This window comes from Aythya marila (genome assembly GCF_965140915.1).
Source record: "Aythya marila genome assembly, chromosome: 27".
Classification (NCBI taxonomy): domain Eukaryota; kingdom Metazoa; phylum Chordata; class Aves; order Anseriformes; family Anatidae; genus Aythya; species Aythya marila.
Window position 1 is genome coordinate 5,444,200 of NC_139068.1, and position 22,479 is coordinate 5,466,678.

General features: G+C 52.1%; 2 protein-coding genes across 7 annotated transcripts; both read right to left on the bottom strand.

The window, feature by feature from the left end:
• Window positions 1–4,256: 4,256 nt before the first annotated feature.
• Window positions 4,257–9,101, bottom strand: FAM174C (family with sequence similarity 174 member C). Of its 2 annotated transcripts, none has more exons than XM_082780220.1 (3): window positions 8,820–9,101; window positions 8,341–8,457; window positions 4,257–7,723 (listed from the first exon to the last, which is right to left on the bottom strand). In XM_082780220.1, the coding sequence occupies exons 1-3, from the start codon at window positions 9,083–9,085 to the stop codon at window positions 7,720–7,722; spliced, it is 387 nt and encodes a 128-aa protein (XP_082636346.1). In that variant the 5' UTR covers window positions 9,086–9,101; the 3' UTR covers window positions 4,257–7,719. The 2 variants fall into 2 exon arrangements, with proteins under 2 accessions (XP_082636346.1, XP_082636345.1); XM_082780219.1 differs by having other exon boundaries at window positions 8,341–8,499.
• Window positions 9,102–12,975: 3,874 nt separating this feature from the next.
• Window positions 12,976–17,700, bottom strand: CIRBP (cold inducible RNA binding protein). Of its 5 annotated transcripts, none has more exons than XR_014319092.1 (8): window positions 17,628–17,700; window positions 16,876–16,984; window positions 16,678–16,784; window positions 16,173–16,311; window positions 15,980–16,064; window positions 15,780–15,847; window positions 13,337–13,441; window positions 12,976–13,158 (listed from the first exon to the last, which is right to left on the bottom strand). XR_014319092.1 is itself a non-coding variant. In XM_082779787.1 (7 exons), exons 2-7 carry the CDS (start codon window positions 16,976–16,978, stop codon window positions 15,344–15,346), a joined length of 516 nt encoding a protein of 171 aa, XP_082635913.1. In that variant the 5' UTR covers window positions 16,979–16,984; window positions 17,628–17,700; the 3' UTR covers window positions 14,623–15,343. The 5 variants fall into 5 exon arrangements, 3 of the variants coding, with proteins under 3 accessions (XP_082635913.1, XP_082635912.1, XP_082635911.1); XR_014319093.1 differs by having other exon boundaries at window positions 12,977–13,158; window positions 15,780–15,844; XM_082779787.1 differs by lacking the exons at window positions 12,976–13,158; window positions 13,337–13,441 and adding an exon at window positions 14,623–15,360 and having other exon boundaries at window positions 15,780–15,844.
• Between the last annotated feature and the right edge of the window lie 4,779 nt (window positions 17,701–22,479).

A 22,479-nucleotide genomic window follows, 5' to 3' on the forward strand; every position in this document is an offset into this window, starting at 1 on the left:
GTGCCGTTTGGGTGCAATCTGCTGGCACTGGGAGAGACACAAACCACGCTGGGGAGCCGAAGGCGAGCGCGTGGTTCCTGGGAAGCGGGCGATGTGCTCCAACACGTCAGCCCCGACTCGTTTCTGTGCCCACACCCCTGGAGAGGGAGGCTGATTAATGCTGCTGGCAGTCCCTGCAAGCACCCCGAAACGCTGGCAGCGCCGACATGGGCAGGGAGCTCTCCGAACCCATCACGAACCCTGCAGGAGCAGGCGAGAGCCACGCAGACCCGCAGGAATCCTGCAGCCCGTGGAAGCACCTCCACCAGCTCGGCCCCAGCACTTCTGATTCCTCCTGGTTTCATCTCGGAGGTGCGCCGAAGTCTTATCCTCTCAACAGGTATTCCTGGACGTGGGCTCTAGCTAGCGCCTTTGATCTGGCAATGCAAAGAAGAAAACACTGAAGTGTTACATCTGAGGCGTTCGGCTCAAATTTAATTTTAGGGACATCTTCTCCCTTCCACGCGTGTAGTCCCGCATTAGCATGCGCCAGGAGTACAGCAGCCCCTTTAATGTTTACTCATCCTTAGATTGCAAAAACTGTTGTGTGAATTCCTTCTTCAATTAGTTCTGGTACTCCAAAAATAAAAAGTAAGAAATATTGTTCCGTTGCCAGTACGGTTATGATCACTTCTTTCCTTTATACTTCTATTCCCCAGTGTAACTTAAAAAGAAAATGCTTCTCCATCCTCCCCTGCAAAGCCCCCTTTAAAAAAAAAATTAAAACAAAACCAACCAACATTTCTGAAGGAAAGGCTTTTGTGGATGAAGTGCCACTTCCATTCACCTTTCCATCGCATAGAGGGAAAAAATAAAGATCAGAAGGAGGATTTAGACAAAAAGCCACCTAAGTAAAGCTAATTTTTTATACAGAAGAATCCTGCTAGTCGTATAGAGGGGCTTTGTTGAGCGGAGCAGAAAAGACATCAGAGGAGGATCTGCAGCAGGTTTTCAAACACTTCCAGCTACCTTCACGATGTGCGGTCTGTATTCCAAAATAAATACAGAGGCAATTTTCAGAGCACCCACGGTGTGTTGCAGGGTAAGCCCCCCACGTTGCTCACAGCTTTTGGCCAGTGCAAGCCCCCCACACCCTGCAGAAGGCTCCGAGGGGGCTTGCTGGGGCTGGAGCCCCCAGAAACTCCTCCAGAAACTCTCAGGGGCACCCACCACCAAGAAGCCAGCTCAGCTCCAAAGCCCTGCAGCAAGCACATTGGCAGCAGCTTGAGGAAAAGGCTCGGGAGGGCTGCCCAGGACCCCCCCTGCTCCCTCCCTGCTCGCTCCCCTGGGCTGCCCCGAGCCCCACAGCCCCACGCAGGTCACCACTTCGAGAGCTTTCTGCAAGTCAGCCGTGAGGAGCAGCCCTCTTTTTCTCCCTATTTCACAAACGTGGTGTCTAAAGCACAGGTGAGATTGCAAACCACACGAACAGCGAGCAGAACAGGGTGCTCAGCCCACAACTCCCCCATGCACAAAGGGGTTTGGGTCCCCAGCACGCTCATGGCAACGCCAGCACCAGCTGGGAGGTCACCGACCAAGGGACATCTCCCAGCACAGGTGGGTCCACTCATCACAACCATTTCTTTGTGACACTAAAGGAGTCTACCTGCTTGACAGAGGGCTCTGAAATCCCCACATGAAACACCCTTGGCGTTTCTTACATCTTCCTTTTTTTCATCTCCCTTTTTTCCTCCCTGGGTGGCCGGAGGGGCTCGCACCACTTCTCCTGCGCAGCCAAGGGAAAGCGCGCGCAGACCACAGCCCAGACCTGCCCCGACAAACCCCAGCTTTACAAACGAAGCTTTTCCTAAAGAAGCGGGCCTGAGCACAGACAGCAAGAGGAGCGCTCTCCTATGCCAGCGGAAAGCTAAGAGGTGTTCCCCCCGCGGGCTGCTGCCGCAGAGGTGATTTTGCACTTGGCGGAGCACGGCTGCGAGGTGCGGCGCTGCCGCAGCACACGGGCGAGTGAAATCAAAAGAGCTTACCAGCACTCAATGCGGCCTGCAGCTCCCATTTCAAGGGAGGAAAATTTGCATCCAAAGCACCGAGAGCACTTTAACTGGAGTTTGAAATAAATTCACAGCAGATGCACGCCGCCAGCTCGTGTCTGTGACCAGAATCCCAGCCAGCGCCTGCCCGGACTTCTCCCCAGCAGCACAGAGCAGGGCCAGAACAGGGTGAGGAGGACAAACATCTTCACCTCATCCAGCGTGCACAGGCCCCAGCCATTAGTCCTATTAGTGCTAATTAGAGCTACCACCCCCCTCAGCCCGAAAACGAACCTGCATTTTGTTTCCTTCCCCTTGCATCTCGCTCCTCAGCACCCCGCACGGTTTTACACCCACAAAGTTTTAAAGCCACGAAGCCGTTCTGCCCAAACGGCTGCCCTGATAAATGTTCTCCGTAAGTTCATTAAGCACGGCAGTTAATTTTGCACAGCCTGCTCCACAGCGTGCCAAAGGGCGCTGCTGCGGCACAAGCCCGTGCAACGCTCGCTGCGGGCGTTTGGGCTGGGAGCCGTGGTGTGGAGCAGGGGGAGCGGGCTCTGGGGGGGGTTCTGGGGGGGGCTCTGGTCCTGGTGGGCTGGTGCCAAGCCTTGGGCCAGCCCAGGACAGCTCCGTGCTCTGCACAGACAAGCCTCGCCCTGGCAGGACCGAGCAGGGTGCCTAGGGGTTAATTCAACCAAATGAGAGCATCTTTAAAGTGCGGCTGCCCCAGAATCGTAAAAAGCCCTTGCAGGCAAGTACCAACAGGGCGAAAACCGGCTGAGATGGAGGCAGGGGGAGAGCAGCACCCGCAGCTGGGGGAAGCCTTCTCCAGGCTCAGAGCTCTCGGAGCAGGGCCCTGCTGCTCCCTGCAGGGGTCTCATCCCCTCAGGGCGCCTGCATCGGACCCCCAGGCAGCTCTGGAGGGAAGGTTTGCCTCTGGAAGGCATGGCGAGTTCTCCTCAGCCTCACGTCTTGCCAGTGCCCCGCGAGCAGGATGCTCGGTCTGCGAGTGCCATCTACAGGGTTCCCCCGCTCACCAGCTTCTCCTTCAGCTCTGCTCGGCTCACGGCGTGGCAGGAGCCTGTGGCAGGAACAAGTACGGTCAAACCACGGAGCAAACGAGAGCCCCTTCAGCCCCCGGCTGTGCCACCCTCCAGGACCAGCGTTAGGCCACCGGTGTCCTGCACACAGCCAGGGAGGACACAGGGACACGGCCAAGAGCAGGTCGGCAGAGTGAGACGCAGGAAACGTGGCTTCCCTTTCCTCCAGTGCCGCTAATCTGCATGACCGAAATGTGCAGAGCCACCCTCGTTTGTAAAAGGGATGGAAAGCAGATGTTTGTACCCGGGAACGCCCTTCATTTTGTTAAAAGTTTAATTCTTTGCGCTGAGGAGCTAGGACAGCCCCCCCGCCATCTCCCAAAGCAATAAACAAAACAAAACTTGGCTCTTCTGCTGCGGAATCACCCCTCCAGGGATTCACTTAGCCTTCTGTACAAGAAAAGGGATTAAGGGAAGAATAGGGAGGAAGGAAAGGGAGGAAACTTGAGAAAGTGGAAACAAACCCTGAGATGATCAATGGAGGCGAGCACTGGGCGAAAAGACAGAAGTGTGACAAGACAAAAATAAGGCACAAAAAGGTGAGGGCGTAACTGGTACCAAGCAGAAAGCAAGGCGGTGCTCAGCGAGGGCAGCTGAGCAGGGAAAGGCTCCAAAAAGGCTCCATCCCATGGGTTCAGCAGCAAGCCAGGCACGTGAGGCAGAATAATCCCAAGCGCTGGCTGCCAGGCACGCTGCAACGGAGGAGTCGGGTGAAACAGAACAGTTTATTTCGTTTGTTCCGAGACACAAAGGAGGGGGGACGCTGTAAACAAAAGGGAAGTAAAACAATCAATCAATACAGGACTGGTTGCTATTTAAAAATAAATCAACGATTCAAGCAGGAGGGTGAAAGACTAGCTCCTCATTTCTGAGAGCACAGACAACACAATGCACTCAAGTGCTGTTTTATTGACTTCTTGGCAATCTGCTCATACCACAGGTCCATCTCCCAGCACGTTGATGCTGCAGATCCCATTCCAGTCACATGTACAAATGAAACAAAGCAGAAGAACGCTGTTAACAACAGAGACCCGATGCTCATATCGCTCTCAGTCAACCTCATTAACCTCAGCAGACGTGCCAGTCGATTTGCCTACCAGCCCAACACCAACAGGAGAGGATTCGATACAGCCCTCCGAGAAGATCAGAGAGGCAATTATGTAAACTTTAGAAATTAGGCTTTGGCTTAAACAACAGTGATTGTTTCGAGCAAGCTCCGGAACAGTCACCAGTGAGACGGGCAGGCCGGTGACCGCGCAGCATCGCAGGGCACCGCGTGCTCCACACCCTGGGTCCTCGCCACCCTGCTCCCATCGGCTCCTTGGTCCCATCATTCATTAATTTTTTTTTGGCACAGACTGGCAGGAGCCCTGCACAGGCCAGCAGGAATGGGCTGCCAGAGCCCACAGCACCTCCCACCAACATCCTGATTTGTTCCAGAGAAAGAAATCTCAGCAGCAGCTGGCGAGGCACCAGCCTGCCCAGGGACAGGCACACGCACGAGCACAGTGCCCGATGCCACTCAGCTCCAGGATGGAGACATCTCACATGCAGCTGGCTCGGCACACACGTGCGTCTGTTTGCAGCCGTGTGCTGAAACCTGTTCTGAAAAACTGCATCGAGTTCTAACTGCTGCAAAGGCTACCAACACGGATATCACACGGAGAGTAACTAAAACTGCAGCTGAAGTGACTACTGAACTGCTCTCATGTTAGGAAAACAAAACGCAAGGCTTAAAAGCCACTGTTATTAGCAAGACCCCCCAAAGCCTGCACTGGCTGCACACCACGGGTGTGCTTTTCCACCTCTGTGAGGAGAGGCTGCTGCAGTACCTCCAGTTTATTTTTTCCAGGAGAAGCAGAGATGAGTGAAGCTGTGCTGAGCTTTTGCTCCTACATACATAATCATACAGCTGAGCCGTGCTGATACATTTGTACTTGAAGGAGTCTCAGATCTGTAACTAGCATCTTTGTTTTCTCCTCTTAGAAGATGCCTTTAACAATGACTTGGAGCTACTCCACATCAAACGGAGCAGGATTGTGAAGTTGTGGCCTGTGAGGAGCAAAGCCAGGCTACAGACTGCTCCCGAGGCACAGGGTGGCTCAGCAGAAAGTGGAAATCGCCACCCGTGGCCATGGACTGCAGCTCACACTCATCTCTAGCCAGAACAGCTTCAGATTAAAAGCAACAGCAATCTGACATTGCAGCTCCAGAATCACTTTTTCATTCTCCGGATGATGAAACTCCTTTAAAGAGGGCCAGCAGAAGGGCTTCTGAAAATGTGTATGTGGTACATAGGTGTCGGGCCAGCACACCCTCTGGGCCTTCAACTTAATCATCACTTGCCTGTACAGCACAAGAATAGGGACCTCATTACACACTCTAGCTGCATCCCTCTGCATCTTTCCCTGCTCACATTCTAAATACCTACTACAGCAAAATCAAATTCTATCAAAATTATTTTCATGACAGGACCTACAGCTTGAGGTCCTCTCTTTGATCAAAATCATTCAAACTGTTAACATTAAAAAATCATTCCCTCCTGCAAGGAAAGGAAACTTATAAATTGCTAAACCCATCTGTCCAATGAAGAGCACAGCCTAGAGAATGATCAAGTAAATCACCTCCGCTAAAGAAAGACCAGTGAACGCGTCAGTCAAAACGCTGTGCCGGGGCATGTCAGCGGACTGAAAGAGTCAGGCTTACCTGGCTTGGGCACAATGCAACAGAGAAACAACTTTGTAAAGGGAATTGAAGAGCCAAAGAAAGTTATCAGCATGTTCATAGACCTGCCAGGCTGTAGAGGATCAAGGAAGCTACACTACCACGAATCAAACAAATCAGCTCTCTGATCACCCAAGGGGCAGCAACGGCCAGATCTAGCTATTACCGCTATCCTCAGCGAGGAACGCAGCAAAGGCTTTCATCTCTGCATCAGCTAAACAAGCAGAAAGTACCTAAAAGAGGCATGAAAGGATATAAATGATATGAAATTAGGGCACATCCAAGTGCGGCGTTCACATGACAGCATTACTAAAAATATATATATATTTAAAAATCTTTTGCCTGTGTGCAAGTCGGAGCTGCCAGCACCTAGGGTGACATTTCTCCAGGAAACCTCTCGGAAATGCTGCCCCTCGCACGGGTGAGCACCAGGACCACACCGCTCCATCAACACCTCACGAGGGATTTTGGGGAAGCAGCCAGACCCCGAGCTCCCAGGTAATCGCAGCGAAACCATTTGTCATTGCTACCTGATAAAGGCACCCTTCTGCCCCACTCTGTTAAGCATTTTGTCCCCTTATCTAGAGGATCTGCTAACCAAAAGAAGGGAGCCTTACTTCAGACATTCTCAATTTTCACCGTAAAGGTAAAGTCCATAGGCTTGAAGTTGCACCTCTTATGGAAGGAAGTCCCTGGCCCGCAGGGTAACTTCCCTTGGGTTCTCCTAACAAAGGCACTACCAATTTTGGGTGGAAGAAGGGCTTAAGAATGCAGGTCTGCACTGCCCAGAGTTTTCCAAGGAATGACCCTCCCTTCCTGGCTGAAATGTGCTGTGAACAGAAGCACTTTGCAAGTAGTTTTCACCATCTTAGCAGTAGATCCACCTGACAAAGACATTCTAACACAGCCAAGGTTTGGTCCGACATTGTAAGAATCCAGATATGGACACAAGGAGCTGCACAGAAACCCTCCAGTTTGCTGGGCTGACCTCAGGCAGAGCCGGCAGCTCAAAATCCAGAAGCTCGGTAGATGTCACACATTTCTCCAGTAAAAGTACCATTGCAGCCCCTGAGACTCACACTGGGGCAGAGCAGCCTGCACACTCACAGCCCTACAGACTACACAGCCAATATCTCTTGGAGAAACACCCCTTTGGGCCAACTGGCACATTTCATTTGTAAACATCTTTGCTCTGTAAACCCACGTAACGACCTGTATTATCAGGTGTAACAGCTAATCCTGCAACTACACAAACATTGATGCATTTAACTCACTGCCCTTTCCCATACTGTTCTGTCTGAACTAAGGAAATGCCACCCATGCCCAACACTGATATAAAAGACAACAAAAGCTCTCCCAACTCCACCATTAGATGCAGAGCTGATTACAGAGACGCTTACTAAAGAGGTTGCCTGATACTGCATGAAGGGAAGAGGATCAGCCTACCGAAAGAACCCGCTTGCCTGATGCTTCAAGCTGACTGCCACAGTCAGGAGAGAGAGGGATATGAGCACCCTTCAAGTACCGATAGGCCAGCAGACGCAGCTGCAGCACTTGAGTCCAGAGCCATTAGATTTCAAATGCTGAGGATTCATCCAGGAGTCACATTTTCCTTAGTGTCTCCCCGTGCAGTTGGCAGCACTCAGCGTAGCATCCTTTAGCTTACAGCTCCACCTTTCCCCAGAAACACATATAAAGGAAACAGGTTTGGTCCCCTTTCCCCTGCCCCAGCTACCAAAGTGTTTGTGCTTTTAATAGTCCTTATAAGCAATTATAAAAAAATAAAACTTGAGCATTGGTAAGGTGATTCCACTGATGGACTTGCACCCCCGTGGGCAGTCTTCACAGTTGGTGCCACTGATCCCAAATCATCTGGAAAAAAAAAAAAAAAACAAAACACAACACCCAGCATCAGAGTGAGCACATACAACTTGGCAGATCATTAGCAACCTCAAAACAGCTGAGGGAGCTGAGAGGCCAGAAACAAGCCATGCCTAGCTGACATTCCTCCTCAGCTTTAAGAGAATATTCTCCAGAGAATCAAACTTGCATGATCCAGGGAATGAAAGCACATTGCTATGAAAGCAGGAATAAATGCCTCAACAGGACCATGAGTTTAGCTGTGCCTTGACATAGAGGCAATTCCCCCGTTTGGGAATCAGACAGCTTTATTTCCATGCCAGTGCAGGGAGCCTCAGACGAGGCCACGAGGGATGTGTGTCCCTGCTGCTGGCCTGCTGAGCACACAGCACAACGTGGTGCGCCAAACACCAACTGTCTGCGAAACCAGGACAGGTGCCCCTCGGGGTGCTGGTCAGGAGATGAAGAAAGGCAAAATAAAGTCCATGTGCTGACACAGAAAGACCACAGGCAGCAGTTTCATTTCTGCAGAGCTGGTTACACGATCTGTGCCAAAGCTTCCACACTTTCAGAAAGGATCCTGTTAGTTTCTCGTGAGGAAAAGAGAAGCACAGGAGATGCCCGCTTACCGCCTCAGGTTCCGCGTTTCAAACACTGTGTCCTCGTCACTGTCGAGTGAAGCCATCTCTATGTTCTCATCATAATTCGACAGGAGGCCGTATTTTTTCCGCTGCGGCTTCTTCAACCTGAAATTAGTTTTGAGCTCCCTGGGTCCCTCTGGTCTAGAGCTGAGGGCACACAGATGGCAGAGTGAGTGCTCCGTCACCTGCATCACAACAGGTTCATGCAGGGATGGGGCCTTATGGCTCTGTGGGCACAACAAACGGGACTGGGAGGCTTTTTAGCATTAATTAATAGTGGCGTGAACGTACGGGGCTGTTTCCCCTGCCATAGGGAAGCATCTTTGTGCAGCTCCTGGCCTGGCGGAGGAAGGGGAGCCAGGGCAAATGGGCACAACCCAGTTGGGGGGGCAAACTGGGTACTGGGACAGGACAAAGTGGGTACTGGGATGGGACAAACTGGGTACTGGGACGGGGCCCGCACTCACCGGACCGCCCGCAGGAGGAAGTAGAGCGCAGCCAGCGCGGACAGGGCACTGAGCACATACAGGGCCCGCTTCAGCACCGGCAGCCCCAACCCGGGCAGCGGCCCTGGCCCTGGCCGCGTCCCGTTACCGGCAGTCGCCCGCGGCGCCTCGGTGACATTGAGCGGGGCCAGGGCTGTCGGGGTGGCAGCCCTGCCGCCATGTAGCAGCAGCAGCAGGAGGAGGAGGAGGAGGATGAGGAGGAGGCAGCGGGGCTCCGGCCGCAGCATGGCCGGGCGGCTCGGAGCGGTGCAGGCGCAGGAAGGCGGCGGGGCCGTGCTGTGCAGTGCAGGCACCGTCCGGGCCCGGCGGAGCCGCACGCGGCGTTCCGGGGCAGCGCCGTTCCGTGGGGCCCTGGGCCGGTGTCAGGCTCCCTGCATGGGGCTGGGCTCAGCGGGGCGCTGAGGAGGCTGCCCTTCATCTCCCACTACCGCCACTGCGGCCCTCGCAGCCCAAGACCCCCGTCACCGCCGCCACGTCCCCCTCAGAGCCACCCCGGCCTCCTGAGGGCCGCCATTTCCCCCTCGCAGCACGACTCCTTTGCCCAGGGGTGCCGTTGCTCCTCAGAGCTGCCATTTCTTCCTCACCACACAGACCCCAGCCTCAGGGTCTTTGCTCCACTTTGTCCCCTCACACAGGGGCAGCCGCAGCCCCTCAGGTCCTGCAGAGCAGCAGATAAGGGCTCGTAGGATGTCACCAGCCGTCCCCTCGGCCTTGATGGGAGCCCATCACCATCCCGGGGGGTGCACTTGGTGGGGGACAGCGAGCAACTCGCAGCAAACCTTCCTCCCAAAATCCCCAACTCTCACAGCGCTGAACATTTAAAACCACAGCACAAGAGCTCCCACGCCCCAGGTGGTTTATAAACCACCCTAAAGCATTGCCCTTTTGGGGAGAGGCCAAAACTGTCTGGGCATATCAGACTCGTACAAAAATAACCCAACAATTCCAGCCTGGAGGGGGGTCACCCCTCCCAGCTCACACCAGTAGGTGTCACAGCAGCCCCATGGCACCCAAGCACCGTCTGGGGATCACAGCTGCATCTTGCATTCAGCCCCTGCAGCCAGCTATCCCCAGGCACAGCCCGAACCCAGCCCAGCAACAAATCATTAATGCAGCGCTGTAATTAGCGATGCCGAAATAACATCATCTCAGACTAGGCCTGTTTTCACACCTATAATTATTTTTGCTTGTGTTTAAGCATCTAGGCAACCTATATAGGAACATACAGGTCTTTCAAATAATGCTTTGTAAGTAGTTACAGATTGAACTTGTTTAAATTTCACCTGACTGCATTATTATTTAAAATCAGCCAAAGGCTCTCACACTCTCAGTCCTATATTTAATATCATCCTCCATTAACATATAAAGTGCAAATTAAAAATTACCAGATACTGCCCCCAAAAATGTATCAGCGGATTTAACTAGAAGCACTGCTCATTTGGGTAATTTGAAAAGGTTAAAAAAAAAAAAAAAAATAGGTTCCAGGAAGTAGGCTTCATCATCATTCCCATTCTGCATGAACAGAACGCCCCCAGGGCTCCTGTAGACCCTTATCACTGCACAGGAAATTGTGATAGAAAATTGCCATGTCCGTAGTAGGGTAGCAAACCCTACATGCTGAATTCCTTTGTGCCTGGGAGTCCCCAACAAGAAGGAACACTTCTTAATAAGAGCAAGTTTTTAAAAACTAGAGTTACCCATTAATTTAGCTTATTTGTAGCAGCTAAGTGTCTGGCCTCCATCACACCTGTCTGCTCTGTGGAGCTAATTCAAGCAACAACAGAACGCAGACGCCTCGGTGGGGCCGTGTGCTGGCAAGCAGCTACAGCCTCCCTTAATAGCCAGGCTTTACACCACGGCCTGGAGAACACACAATCAATCCTGCCCTTCAAATACCACGGCAGTAATTGTTACCAGGCTCAATACCCACAGCTGCATAATTTCTTCAGGCACTTAGGCTGTACGAGCAGGCTTCTTTTTTGCATAATAACGCTGCTTAAAAGACTATTCTTCAAGTGGGACTTAGCATGGCCAACAGCTAGAGAAGCAGCTGTTAAAGATGGAGGGTTGGGGTGAAAAAAAAAGCAGGATAAAGCAATCAAATTTGTTAACACAAAGGTAGGCAGGACGGTAGCAAAAAGAACCAGAAACCCTCTTGGTGCTTTGTCCAGCTACCACATTGCAGTCTCCTGCCTCATTCTCCGCAAAGCTGCCAGAGATGCATTCACAGCTGTCAGCCTTTCCATCAGTACAAATCCTTATTGAGCTGCCACATTTTGAGGATTTAAGCAAGAATGAGACCTCATTTTTCATGAGAATCAGGCACCTGCATCAATTCAGTGTGAAGCAATTGAGCGTGGTTACAGTGGCAGCGGGTCTCTCAGGAACGCAGCATTCATGTTGGAGCAGGAGCCCCGTGCCAGCCATCAGCCAGACCAGGACAGAGTGGAAAAAGTAATTTAAGCTGCTTCCGCTCTGCTCTATAGCACAGCAAGACACAGGTCTAACATTTCAAGGATGACAGCCTGATGGGCAAAGACCTTTAAGGACAGTTTGGGTTACAGTGTGATGTATCGGAAAACATCCTCCACTACTCAGGGAAGAAGAGTTTGTGTAACCTGAAGCATGCAAGAAACGAGTCAAGGACAACTGAAGGAATTCAGCACCCAGCACTCATCTGACTTCATAGACTTGGTAGCAAGTGGGTAAGAAAATCACATTATTGCATGCATACAGAAGAGGAACAAAAAGGGCAGTTTGCTTTGATGCAAGGTAGAGAAACCCAAACTGCAGTTAATGAAATTGCAATACAGTACCTTAATTAAAAGAACAAGCATTTTAACTCCTGCACTAGTCTTTGCAAAATGCAATAGCCATTGCAAATAAAAGGCAACATCTGCTGATGTGAGTAGATGGCAATGTTTTTATTAGCCATTCTGTTCCATGGAGTCAAAGAAGTCCATACAAAATCGCAGATTCTCCAATCAGTGGCTTATGCACACTTCATCTGTGGCTGAATTTCCGATTCACAGGCACCAGCAGTTACTGCTCTATGTATCTCCTCTTTAGACACAGAGAAATGTTTTGGCACTGCAGTAGCTACTTGCAGTATTTTAAAGCTTGCCAGCTGTTAGGAGTCAGCTTTCTCACTGACACCCATCCAGGCAGCTCAATTTACCCTGCTCCATACTGGGCACCTTCCTGGCATTAGACTGGTGGATGCACTTACCATCTGGTTATCTACAGAGCACAACTCCACTTCTGGAAAGATTGTGGAAATGCTATTGTGCTCTAAAAGCCTTTGGAAAGCATTTGCTATAATTTCCCCCCACTTCCAAAAGGGGGCTGCTGTATTAATGCCTTTTAAGGAATCACTCAGATCAGGTAACTTTGCACAAGGTCATGACACCACCCTCAACTGGTACCCTTTTTTTCCATCTTACTCTATGTGATCCTAAAACCTAAAAGGCAAAGCCTGTTTTTGAGTTACAAATACCCACTTCATCAATAGGGGAATCCTAAAGCAGCTCCACCTTGAATCAAGTACTCAAAGACCAAGCAGCAGTTGCAGGCAGGTGAATCTCACGTGCCAGCTGAGAACTGAAATGCGTGAAATTTTGGAAACATACAGCCACTTGTGCAAGTAGCAGAAACATCGCATTTCAATTTTCATAAGCAAAAGTTAATTGCACTAACGCGTATGGAAAGAAATCATTCCTTATCCAAGCTCAAAACGGCTTTTAGCGTTCAAGTGCTAATTAGACTTCTGCATTCGTTACCATTTCAAGCATTCCTCAACTGGCAGAAGCAGCTTCTCTTCTGCACAAATATTCATCGTTTATGTAATTACTATCTGACAGCTCCCTTCAGATGTAGCCACTTCACTACTGAAGTTTTTACAGATGCACTAACAATGGAATTATGCCATTTAATTCAAGGTTACAACAATACAATTTAAGTTCTTCCTCAAAGCTGACCTTACAGACAGGCTACCTTACCTACCCTCTGTCCACCTCCCCACCAGAACATTTTTTGTAGCTTTAGCTGGGCAATACACAACAAGTAACTAAATTTTTCTTGTATGCCTTGGCCGCAAACTAATATTCATCTTTTTTTCACCACAAAAGTACTACAAAGATTCATTTTTTTTTCCACATTCCAGTATTTTATTCTAGCTCAATTGGCTTAACTCCTTGATCCATTGACCTATATAAAAACCAGTAACAACACTGCTTAAAGCTCTTCATCTCCACTCCAGTCTAAGGTTGTCCTTCTCGGTCTTCCCTGATGCAGTTCATTGCTGAAATAAAATTAAGACAGTGAGTTTTAAAGGCAGAGTCTATGAACATTTTCATCTTGAAGCTACTGAAGGCAGATTTTACCACTTAAAGAACAGTGCTGTTAAAAAGTAAGAGAGCCAAATCTTTTGGTTCAGGAAAAGCTCCTGGGATGAAGGTCAGACTGAAATAAGATGTTACCTGGCTGGCAAACCCGCATCTTGGTCCTGCTTCCCTGGAAGGAACGCTCTCCTTGCTCAGAATCCCCACTCAGCATCCGTGGCGAGCGTCCATCTTCTCTTCAGCCTGCCAAAGCAGAGGTGCATTAATAATAACATAAAGCAGAGCCTTTACATCGCCACCCACCTCCCCCAACACAAGTCACATCATATACGAGGGTTTCACAAGCCATTCGCTGAACCCATCACATCACAGAAGCACAGTCTGGGAAAACTGTTCCGGGGCTGGCTGATGCCTTTGATATGCCAGCCAATGTATCATTTGATCCCTAAGCAGAGGGTTAACCACTTTGACATGGCTGCTTAGGAAGTGTGGGCTATGGGAAAAAGTTAATGGCAACAAGTAGGATGGCAAAGAAAGCTACAATTAAAGTGAGCAACTTAATGAAGTCTAGAAAAGAGTCTCAATAGATGAACACATATCGAGTCAGGGAATTCGGTTTCCCATCTTGCTTCCATACCTACTAGCAAGACATGACTGCATGCCCAACTCTGATCTGTGGAACTGAAGTTGTGCCACAAGCCAAAGGTTGCATACGGCATGGGTTAAAATTTTTCCATCAGTTGACCAAAATTGTCAAAGGAATATTTCACAGGTACATTAGACTTTCAAATGAGCTCTCAACAAGAGGAAGGATGCGGACATGAGCAAAAGGAGTTACCTCGAATTACAGGACTATTTCCACATATGAACTAGCCAAGAGAGCAGCTTTCGTCTCAGAGGTTTCTGTTGGAGGCACAACACTTCTTTTCTCCAAGGACACTGCAGTTTCCATATGCTAGCAAAGAATTCTTAGAACTTGTAAGGCAATGACAAAGCTAGCTAATTACGGCAATTTACCTACCATTGAACACTCCACCAAGCTAGTAACTAGTCCAGTTACTAAAGGACTAATTCCTCACTACAGCTTTTCAGTGCAGGGTATTTCAGTATTTTAAGGAAACATCCATTATCCTCACTAACCCTGGCATTCCCTCCACTTCTGCTGACTTTGAGTACTACAACATCCTACGGTATATGCTTTCAGTCACCTGCCTCTACAGACAAGTTTTGACTATTCTTATGTGAAAGTATGTCGAAAAATTCACATGGCAAAGACCGGTTAAGATTAAATTCTAGCAGCTGTTCAGTACATCTGGTTTGCTCTTGTACTATTCACTGCTTTTCTCCTCTCCTCTGGCATCCTAGACTGTTCTCCATCTTCAAGGATTGTGTTGTGCAATGAAATGTAAATGTCAGGAGCAGAGTTCATTTCAGACGGTCTTTTAATAGGCTTCGTAAAGCCAAAGAAAACTGTATACAAGAATCCTTTACCACTTCAAATACAATATCAATGGAATATGCATATTTCTTCCAGTAAAAAAGGACAATATAAATAAACATTTTCAAGAACCTCTTTTATGGTAAGTTTGCAAGTCTACTTCTGGGTAATTTACATCATTACAACAGTAAAAATACCGTTATGCAGGTTGAACATACAAGCGAGTTTCTCTTTAGATATATCAAGGTGGTTTGCCTTCCAATTTGTACCCAGGCTGCATTCCTACCTTGCTACACTAAAGGAATGTTACAAAAGACGAAGGTAATGCACTTAAAAAAAAAGAAAGTCCACAGCTTGTTCAGCTTCTAGTGAACATTGAATTAAAGGTCCTTTCTATCTCAAAAGAAACTGAATTGGGGCCCCAACTTTAAAAAAAACGCCTTGGCTCATCATGAAGGATAAAATAAAATCTGAAGTGCTTTCAAAAAAGATTAAAAACACTTGAAAGCAGAGCTTTCTTAAAGAAAAGTCTAATTAGACCATCTTATATCAGAAGCTGTCAGGCTGTGTTTGACAAGATTAGAACTGATAATACTACAAAAGTGAAAATACAAGTAGATGTACTACACAATAACGATTTCAGCGAAGCTCCAAAAATCTTTATAAATACAGCCATTGGAAGGACGATCTTGAGTCAGGAAGGATTTTTACTCGTTGTGTGTAGCTGAGGACAAGAAGCAGGCACAATTGTAAAGGCACTGAAGCATAGACAAGTTCCAGCATTTTACTCCCTTGCATTATTCCAGAAGCTAGTGCGCTACAACGTCAGAGAATTCCCCCACCCTTGAATAAAGTTTGTTAGGGCTTCTGAGTTTTGGCTTAGTCTCAAGCTCGAAGAACGTATTTAAAAAAAACTTGCTTTGCCTTAGATCCAAGCACTCCTACACATGCATTACAAATTAGAAATTTAAATGGCACAACCACGTCCAAAGCCTGACAGATTGGTTCTTACGGGCAAGAACAGAAATAGTGGCACAGTCCAACTGAGCCTTACAGTATTTCCAGACTTCAGAACAGGGTCAGAAGATTTAAGAGAGTTCCTACAGCAACGTACGCATCATTCCCATTTGAACCAAGACTTACCGTAACTGTCATAGCTGTCTCTGTAGGATCCTCCTGAAGACCTGTCACCATAGCCACCTTGACTCCTGCTGTTAAAAAACAACCACATGCTTTGTATTTGTTCAACGATTTCTGCAGCCTGTTGACATTTCCGGCACACAGGCAATGGACATCAAGAGCTTTATTACAACAAGCCACGGCAGGAGTTGTGACAGCATTACCTGCTATTATAGTAGTCTCTGGAACCATTATATCCTCCACTTCTGGAGTCAAATCTGCTTCCGCCATAGCCTCTGTCTCCACCTCCTTGAATAGAAACCAGGTTATGGTTTTTCTTTAGCGTTCTGACAAATGCCATCATCGTTTCAAGAAGTACAAGTTCTCAAGGAGTACAAGTCATTCATGCACACTCACCTCTGGAGAAGCCACGGCCCCGACCTCTGCCGCCCCGGAAAAAGCCTCTGCCCCCAGAAGAACCCCCTCTGTATCCGCGAGATCTGTTCTCTGATGACTTTCCAGCTTGATCAACTCTGATCTGACGTCCGTCTACAGACTAACAACCACAAAACACGCAAGTCAGCTTGCTATTTTACAGTAATACACCGTTACATTTAATTAAGCACTACCAGAATTTACTAGTTCGTATGAAGAATGGCTTTATTAAATGCCACAGCTAAGCCAACTATGAAAGTAACCCAACTTTCAAGCAGTTGTCATTCTTTTTGTAACTGCATAGTTAAAAAACGCTGTAACACTACAAAACTTTAGTAACACACACTCTACTGCATTTTTTTCTATTTTTTGTTAGAATACTAGTATTTATCCATTTTTCCAAGCAGTATTGAACAGAATCAGACCTTCCAAGCTTCAATTATGACCTTTTGAAGTAAGAAAGAAGTCAGGTCCAAGGCCTCCTTACCTTTCCATTCATGGCCATCATCGCATCTTTAGCATCATCTATGTTTTCAAATGTAACAAAGCCAAAACCTCTGGATCTTTGAGTCTCTCTGTCTTTCACCACAACAACTATAAAAAGAGGGGAAAAAAAGCACACATCAGCACCTGTGCAACCCCCGGGACCGACCAGCCACCGCGGTACTGGGTGCCACAGCCTTACCTTCGGAGATCTGTCCGTATTTAGAGAAGACCTGCTCCAGCGACTGCTCGTTGGTGTCAAAACTCAGCCCGCCGACAAACAGCTTCCCCTCGTCTGATGCCATCACGACCTGCAACGAAGCCACCGCACCGCGCTCAGCGCCGCCCGGACACGCATCCCCACCGCCACAAGCGTTAACCTCGGCCCCCCAGCAGCAACCTGGAGCCCCCACCGGACCCAGCTGCACCGAGTGCCCGCTGCGGAGCGCGGGGGAGCCGCCGGGGCCGAGGCCTCCCCCCGAGGGGCCCGGGGCCGCCCCGCCAGGCCCTGAAGGCCGCGAGGCCCCCGTCAGGCCCGGGGGCGCAGTACGCATGCGCGCCCCCATTGAGGCCCCCCCCCCCCCCTTTCGGCGCCGACCCCCGCCCGGCCGCGGGACCCCCGCCCCTCCCTCCCGCCCCGCCCCCCCGCGCAGGCGCAGTGAGCCGCCCCTCCTCCCGCCCGCCGCCATTTTGCACGGCCGAGGCCCGTCGCCATTTTGTTTCCGAGGGCGCCCCGCGGCCCTCCCCGCGCCCCTTCCCCCCCGCAGGGCCCCACCGGGACGGCTCCGCCCGGTCCCCGGCTCCCACGGAGGGCACCCACACCCGACCGGGAGCCCGGCTCCGGAGCCCCGTGCCCGGCCAGGCCCGCTCCGGCCGCGCACCGCCGTCGGCCTCGCCGCCCTGACTCCCCCCCGGGCCGGCCGCAGCCCTCCCATGGCGGCGGGGGGCGCTTACCGGTGCTGCGGAGCCGCGGGATCCACGCAGCGCCCCCAAAGCTTCAGCACGATGAGCGCCGAGGCTGGCGGGGCGGCGGCTTATAAAGCTTCGCTCTGGGCCACGCCCCCCTCATGCATATGCAGATCGAGCCGCCGCCGCAGGGCGGGGCGAGCGGCGCCGCCGAAGCGCCGCCGCCTGATTGGCTGACGCCTCATTAATATTCATGAGGCCCCGCCGCGCGGCGAGGGGAGGGGGGAGCGAAAACAAAACCGCGGCGCCCCTCCCCCGCCCCCCTTCCTCCCACGTGGGGGTGGGGCGTGGAGGCCGGCGCTGATTGGCCGCCAGCGCGGCGGCCGTCGGCCGGGAGAGCCCCTGTGAGAAGGAAGGAAGTGGAGGCAGCCGATTGGCCGCTGGGGCCCCGCGAAGCCCCGCCCCGCCCCGCCCATTGGCGGCCCGCGCGCCGAGGGGGCGTGGCGGCGCTGCCCCAGTTTCGCGCCCTTCGCAGCAATGCGGCGGCCGCAGACAAAGGGGCCGCCTCTGGGGGCGCCGCCATCTTGGGCCTGGCCCCGGCTCCTCGCCCCTTCCCTCAGCCCCGCTGCCCGGCGGTGGCCCTGTGGGGCGAGAAAGCCCCGTTACCGGTTCCAAAGCACGAACATTATAATCCAATAAAAACTAAAATCAAAAATAAAAGCTCAGTTTTGCATTTCACTGGTTAAAGGCCCAGAGTGGGGGGTTCTAAGGTGAAAATGTCTGTGTCAGAGGCTTCCCGCAGGGCGCTGACCGAGCTCAGCCTGCACGGATGTTGCAAAGCGCTCCCAATTCCCCAGCTTTTCCCCCCAAAGCTGCAGTTCTGCCTCCAAACCGCCGCCGTGCAGAGCGGAGGCCGCCACGTCAGGCGGCACGGGATCGGTGACGGCCCCGATGCCCCTACCTGAGCATGGAAAAATAAAATCAGTCACAAAATAAAACAGTCCCAAATAAACCACAGCGAAACGCAAAGCTCTCTGCCCACACTGCTCAGCTCTCGGCGGTAATGACGAGATGCAGAGGGATCTCGGTCCTGCTCTCTGCCCCAGTCTCCACTGCTGTATGCACTATTTAATTAGTTTAGTTTAGTTTTTGCTGTTTCGTTCCTCGCTACAGCACCGAGCTCAGCACCAGCAGGGACAGCACCGCAGCCGGGGTGCTCAAAACATGCAAAAATACAGCACTGGTGAGACACCAATCCAGTAGTAGTAGCACTTTCTTACTGGCAAAACTGTGAAAAAACTAATTAACTTCCCAGTCCAGAATAAGAATGTTAAGTAATTATAATAACATGCATCGTATATACGATTTGTTGGTAATTAAATGCACGTGATACACTCGGCAGTAAGAGGAGACGAAAAGGTTCAACATTTGGAAAATATCAGAGCAATAGTTAAAACCGAGATGAAACTGAATAGCAGGGTGAAGTAAGACAATATTTTTTGCAAATGAAAAGAGCGCTTCCCGATTTGAAGAGAGTCTGAGGTACTGAACAAGCCCGGGTTACCTGCCAGCTCTGGCCAATTTGCCTGGTTTTTGCCTTTTTCTGCCTGGTTTTTGCTGTGGCCCGCAGGAACAAGGAGGGTGGGCTCGTGAGCCAGCTGAGACCGCAAATTGATTTTTGCCCTTCAAGAGGGAAGATGACAGCGCAGCCCTGAGCTGGCGTCCCCAGCACGGCATTCGGATTCAATTAGGGACACGTTAACATAAGCATTTCTGCTCGTGATAAGGGCGGGTAAAGTGACCTTGATGCACCGAGCTGTTTCCCTGCACTGCTTTTTGGGGTGTTTTAGTCCTAGCAGGACCAAAAGCTATGGGGACGGTGTATGGGGACTGCAGCTCTCCCTGTGGGACTGGTATATGGGGATTGCAGCTCTCCCCAGCAGAGGCTGGATGTTTCTGCAAAAAGCAGGGGACATAATGCTGGTCTCCTTTGGATGCACATCGATGCCCTTCCTTTGACACCTGCTCTATTAACCAGGATTGCCCGCGCTGCCCCAGTTCTGCTGCTCTCAGGAGGTTTCACGTGCTCCAGATCTGCTCGTTCCCGTCTGATCCAATGTGTTCGGCGCGGCGTCTGGTGCTACAGGCTGCAGCAGCTGCCCCTGCTCCCAGCTGGACATTGTGCCCAGCATCCAGGATGGAGCCAGGATGGGGAAACCTCGACGCACACCGCAGGGCTACCTACAGCTGAAACCGGGTGCTGGGAGGAGTGGCTCAGTAAATACCTCACCTGGCAGATTTCGCAGGTTGTTAGGGCAGTTAATTGGGCGTAACGCCTGCTTTGCCTCCCCAGAGCAAACCTCTGGGCAGCAGAGGCTGGCACTGGCACCGGCCCTGCTCAATGGGGCAATGAGGGAACAACACAGCGAGGGAACCGTGCAGCAAAGCAACCACACAACCCTACCACGTGCAGTGCTCTGCAGAAGGGCTGCACGCCCAAACCACCCTGCACAGCCCAGGAGCAGAGCAGAGGCTCCTCGGGCCCATTTTCCATCCCCTTTGGGTGCCCAACGAGACGGGACAGCGGTGCTCGCGGTGCCCTAATTTGGTGAAAGCTTCGCCAAGGGCTCCAAACAGGCGGCTGGAACTACGAGCTCCCCAAAGCCGAGGCCGTGCCTTCGCCTCCCTGGGCTGCGGCGTGCGATCATCGCTCAGTCATAAATCACAGGAGGCCGGAGGGACTGCGGGGATCAGCTCGGCTGTTGAATCATGCAACCCTGCTCGTGACAGATGTTTGTCTCACCCTTTTTTTTTGTTGTTGTTGTTTAAAAAAAAAAAAAAAAAAAAAAAAAAAAGCCTCCAGTGACAAGGATTATGGTACCAAACACGGTATAAATGGTAACGCTTATTTCCTGAAGGCAGCACACCAGCCCTTGATGCTGTAATACGCGAGGGGGGCAGTGATGGGGCCGTGCTGAACGCCTGCCCTTCTGCCCTGCCTGCGCTGCAGCCTCCACGTCCAGCCCAGGCCTCTCCCTGCCTCCCCGGGAGCCTTGCCAGGGTTGCACCCCAAAGCCCTTCCTGCAGGCTGGGGGTTCCCCCGGGGACCTTTTTGCAGGGGCTTTCCTCCAGGCCTCCGGGACCAGCCTCACCCCGCGGCACTGAGCGCTGCGGGGTCTGCCCAGAGCCACGGCTCAAAGCAGGGAGCTCCAAACCCAAGCAGCCCCAAAATCCTCCGGGTGCCATTGCTTCCAGCGAGGGCTGGGGAAAGCAGCTCCCAGGAGGGTGGGGAGGAGCACGGGGGGGGCGGGCGAGCACCCCGGGGCTTTGGAGCAGCACCCACAGCCCGCTTTGGGGCTCTGGCTTGCACAAACTGTGCAACAGCAGGACAGGAGCAGGAACAAAACCGTCCACGTAGCCACACTTCTGCGCTCCGGCGTCATGTTCCTCCCCCCTGGGACCACCCTTCCTGCACGCAGCCGGGGGGGCGCCCAGCAGAGCCTCCTCCTCCTCCTCCTCGCCCTTTGTTTCTGCCAGGATTGCAGGGAAAAGAAGGGAACGGAGGCTGGCCCCAGCCAGGGGTCCCCTCGCCAAACCCTTCCTCCCAGCGGTGCCACGGAGCAGGGGGGAGCACGCAGAGCCCTGTCCCTGCGGAGCCCCCCAGCCCCTGCTGCCCCACGGGACCCTCGGTGGTCTCGTCGCCAGCTTTGGGACTGGGAAGCACGGAGAGAAAATGCTGAGCTGGGGCTGAGCTCAGAACGGGCGGCCCCGAAACCCGCAGGAAAAAATATTCCCTCCTCTCTCACTGCTTTCCCTGAGGGAGTTGCTTATCCAGCTTTGCAGCTCGAAGAGAAAAAAAAGAGAGAGAGAAAAAAAAAAAAAGGCCCTGACGCAATCAGGCTGTTGCCATGGCAAGAAACGTTGCTGCTGCATTTCCCTCTGTGATTTACTGCGACTAGGAGTTAGCAAGTTGTAGGACAAAGCAGCAGCAAGCGCCGGGATCGGCTCCCCAGCAAGGCTTGCAAAAGCTGCACGAAATCGGGGCTGGCACACATCGCCCCGGGGCAGCCAGGGGGGGTCACGGCGGCGTGGGGGACACCCCAAATGCATTTCCAACCCTCTCTGGGCAGCGAGCGAGCAACCAGCCCCATCCCAGTCCCAGTTCCCCATTGCTCCATCCCCGCTAGCACCAGTGGGGAGCGGGCGCAGCGGGCACGGTGCTGTTACCCCCCAGGGGGAACAGGGGGGGCACCCGCAGAGCGGACGAGGCCCAGGCTGCTCACAGGGATCCGCAGACCCCGTGCCGAGGGATCCACCCCAAAAAGCCCCTTCCCCCTGCACCGGGCTGGTCCAGCACCCTGGGAGGAGGGAGGGACGCGGACCCCGGGAGCCCAAAATCACCAAATCCCTTTCGGGGCGCACCGCAGCAGGCTCACCCGCACCAAGGACGCGGCCAGACTCTGCCCACGCCCCCCCCAGGTGTGAATTTTGGGGGCATTTTGCAAACACTTCCCAGGCTGCAGAGCCACCCGGCAGTGGGGTGTGACGCCAGGGATTTGCACTGAGCCGGGAGCAGTCGTGGTTTGGGATTTTTTTTTTTTTTCCATCCTAGCTGCAAGGGCGGATCAGATCTCACGCCCCGAGCAGCTCCGCGCTGCAACCTCAGCTCTGCCATCACCTCGGGGGCCACAAGGCTCAGCCCCCCCCCTAATTCTGACCCTGGGTTTTCAGAGGGCTGAACCGCCCCGGTTCTTGTTCACCAGCGTGGTTTGGGGTCCCTTTAGGGCCCTCGGGAACATCCGACAGCGCCAGGCTCCCCGCAGAGCCCGTGCCTCCGCCCCAACCCTGCTCTGCTTCCCTCATGGGGCTGGGGAGACCCCGGGGAGCCCCCCCAGGCTGA

Bases quoted from the DNA above. Each gene is read 5' to 3' on its own strand.
- CIRBP (XM_082779785.1), bottom strand. From the start codon at position 16,978: ATGGCATCAGACGAGGGGAAGCTGTTTGTCGGCGGGCTGAGTTTTGAC. The intron at 16,312-16,677 runs GTAAGGAGGCCT...TGTGGTTGTTAG, and splicing joins TGATGGCCATGAATGGAAAG to TCTGTAGACGGACGTCAGAT. The intron at 15,848-15,979 runs GTAATGCTGTCA...GTTTTTTAACAG, and splicing joins AGAGACTACTATAATAGCAG to CAGGAGTCAAGGTGGCTATG.
- FAM174C (XM_082780219.1), bottom strand. From the start codon at position 9,085: ATGCTGCGGCCGGAGCCCCGCTGCCTCCTCCTCATCCTCCTCCTCCTC. The intron at 8,500-8,819 runs GTGAGTGCGGGC...GTGTGCCCTCAG, and splicing joins TTCCTCCTGCGGGCGGTCCG to CTCTAGACCAGAGGGACCCA.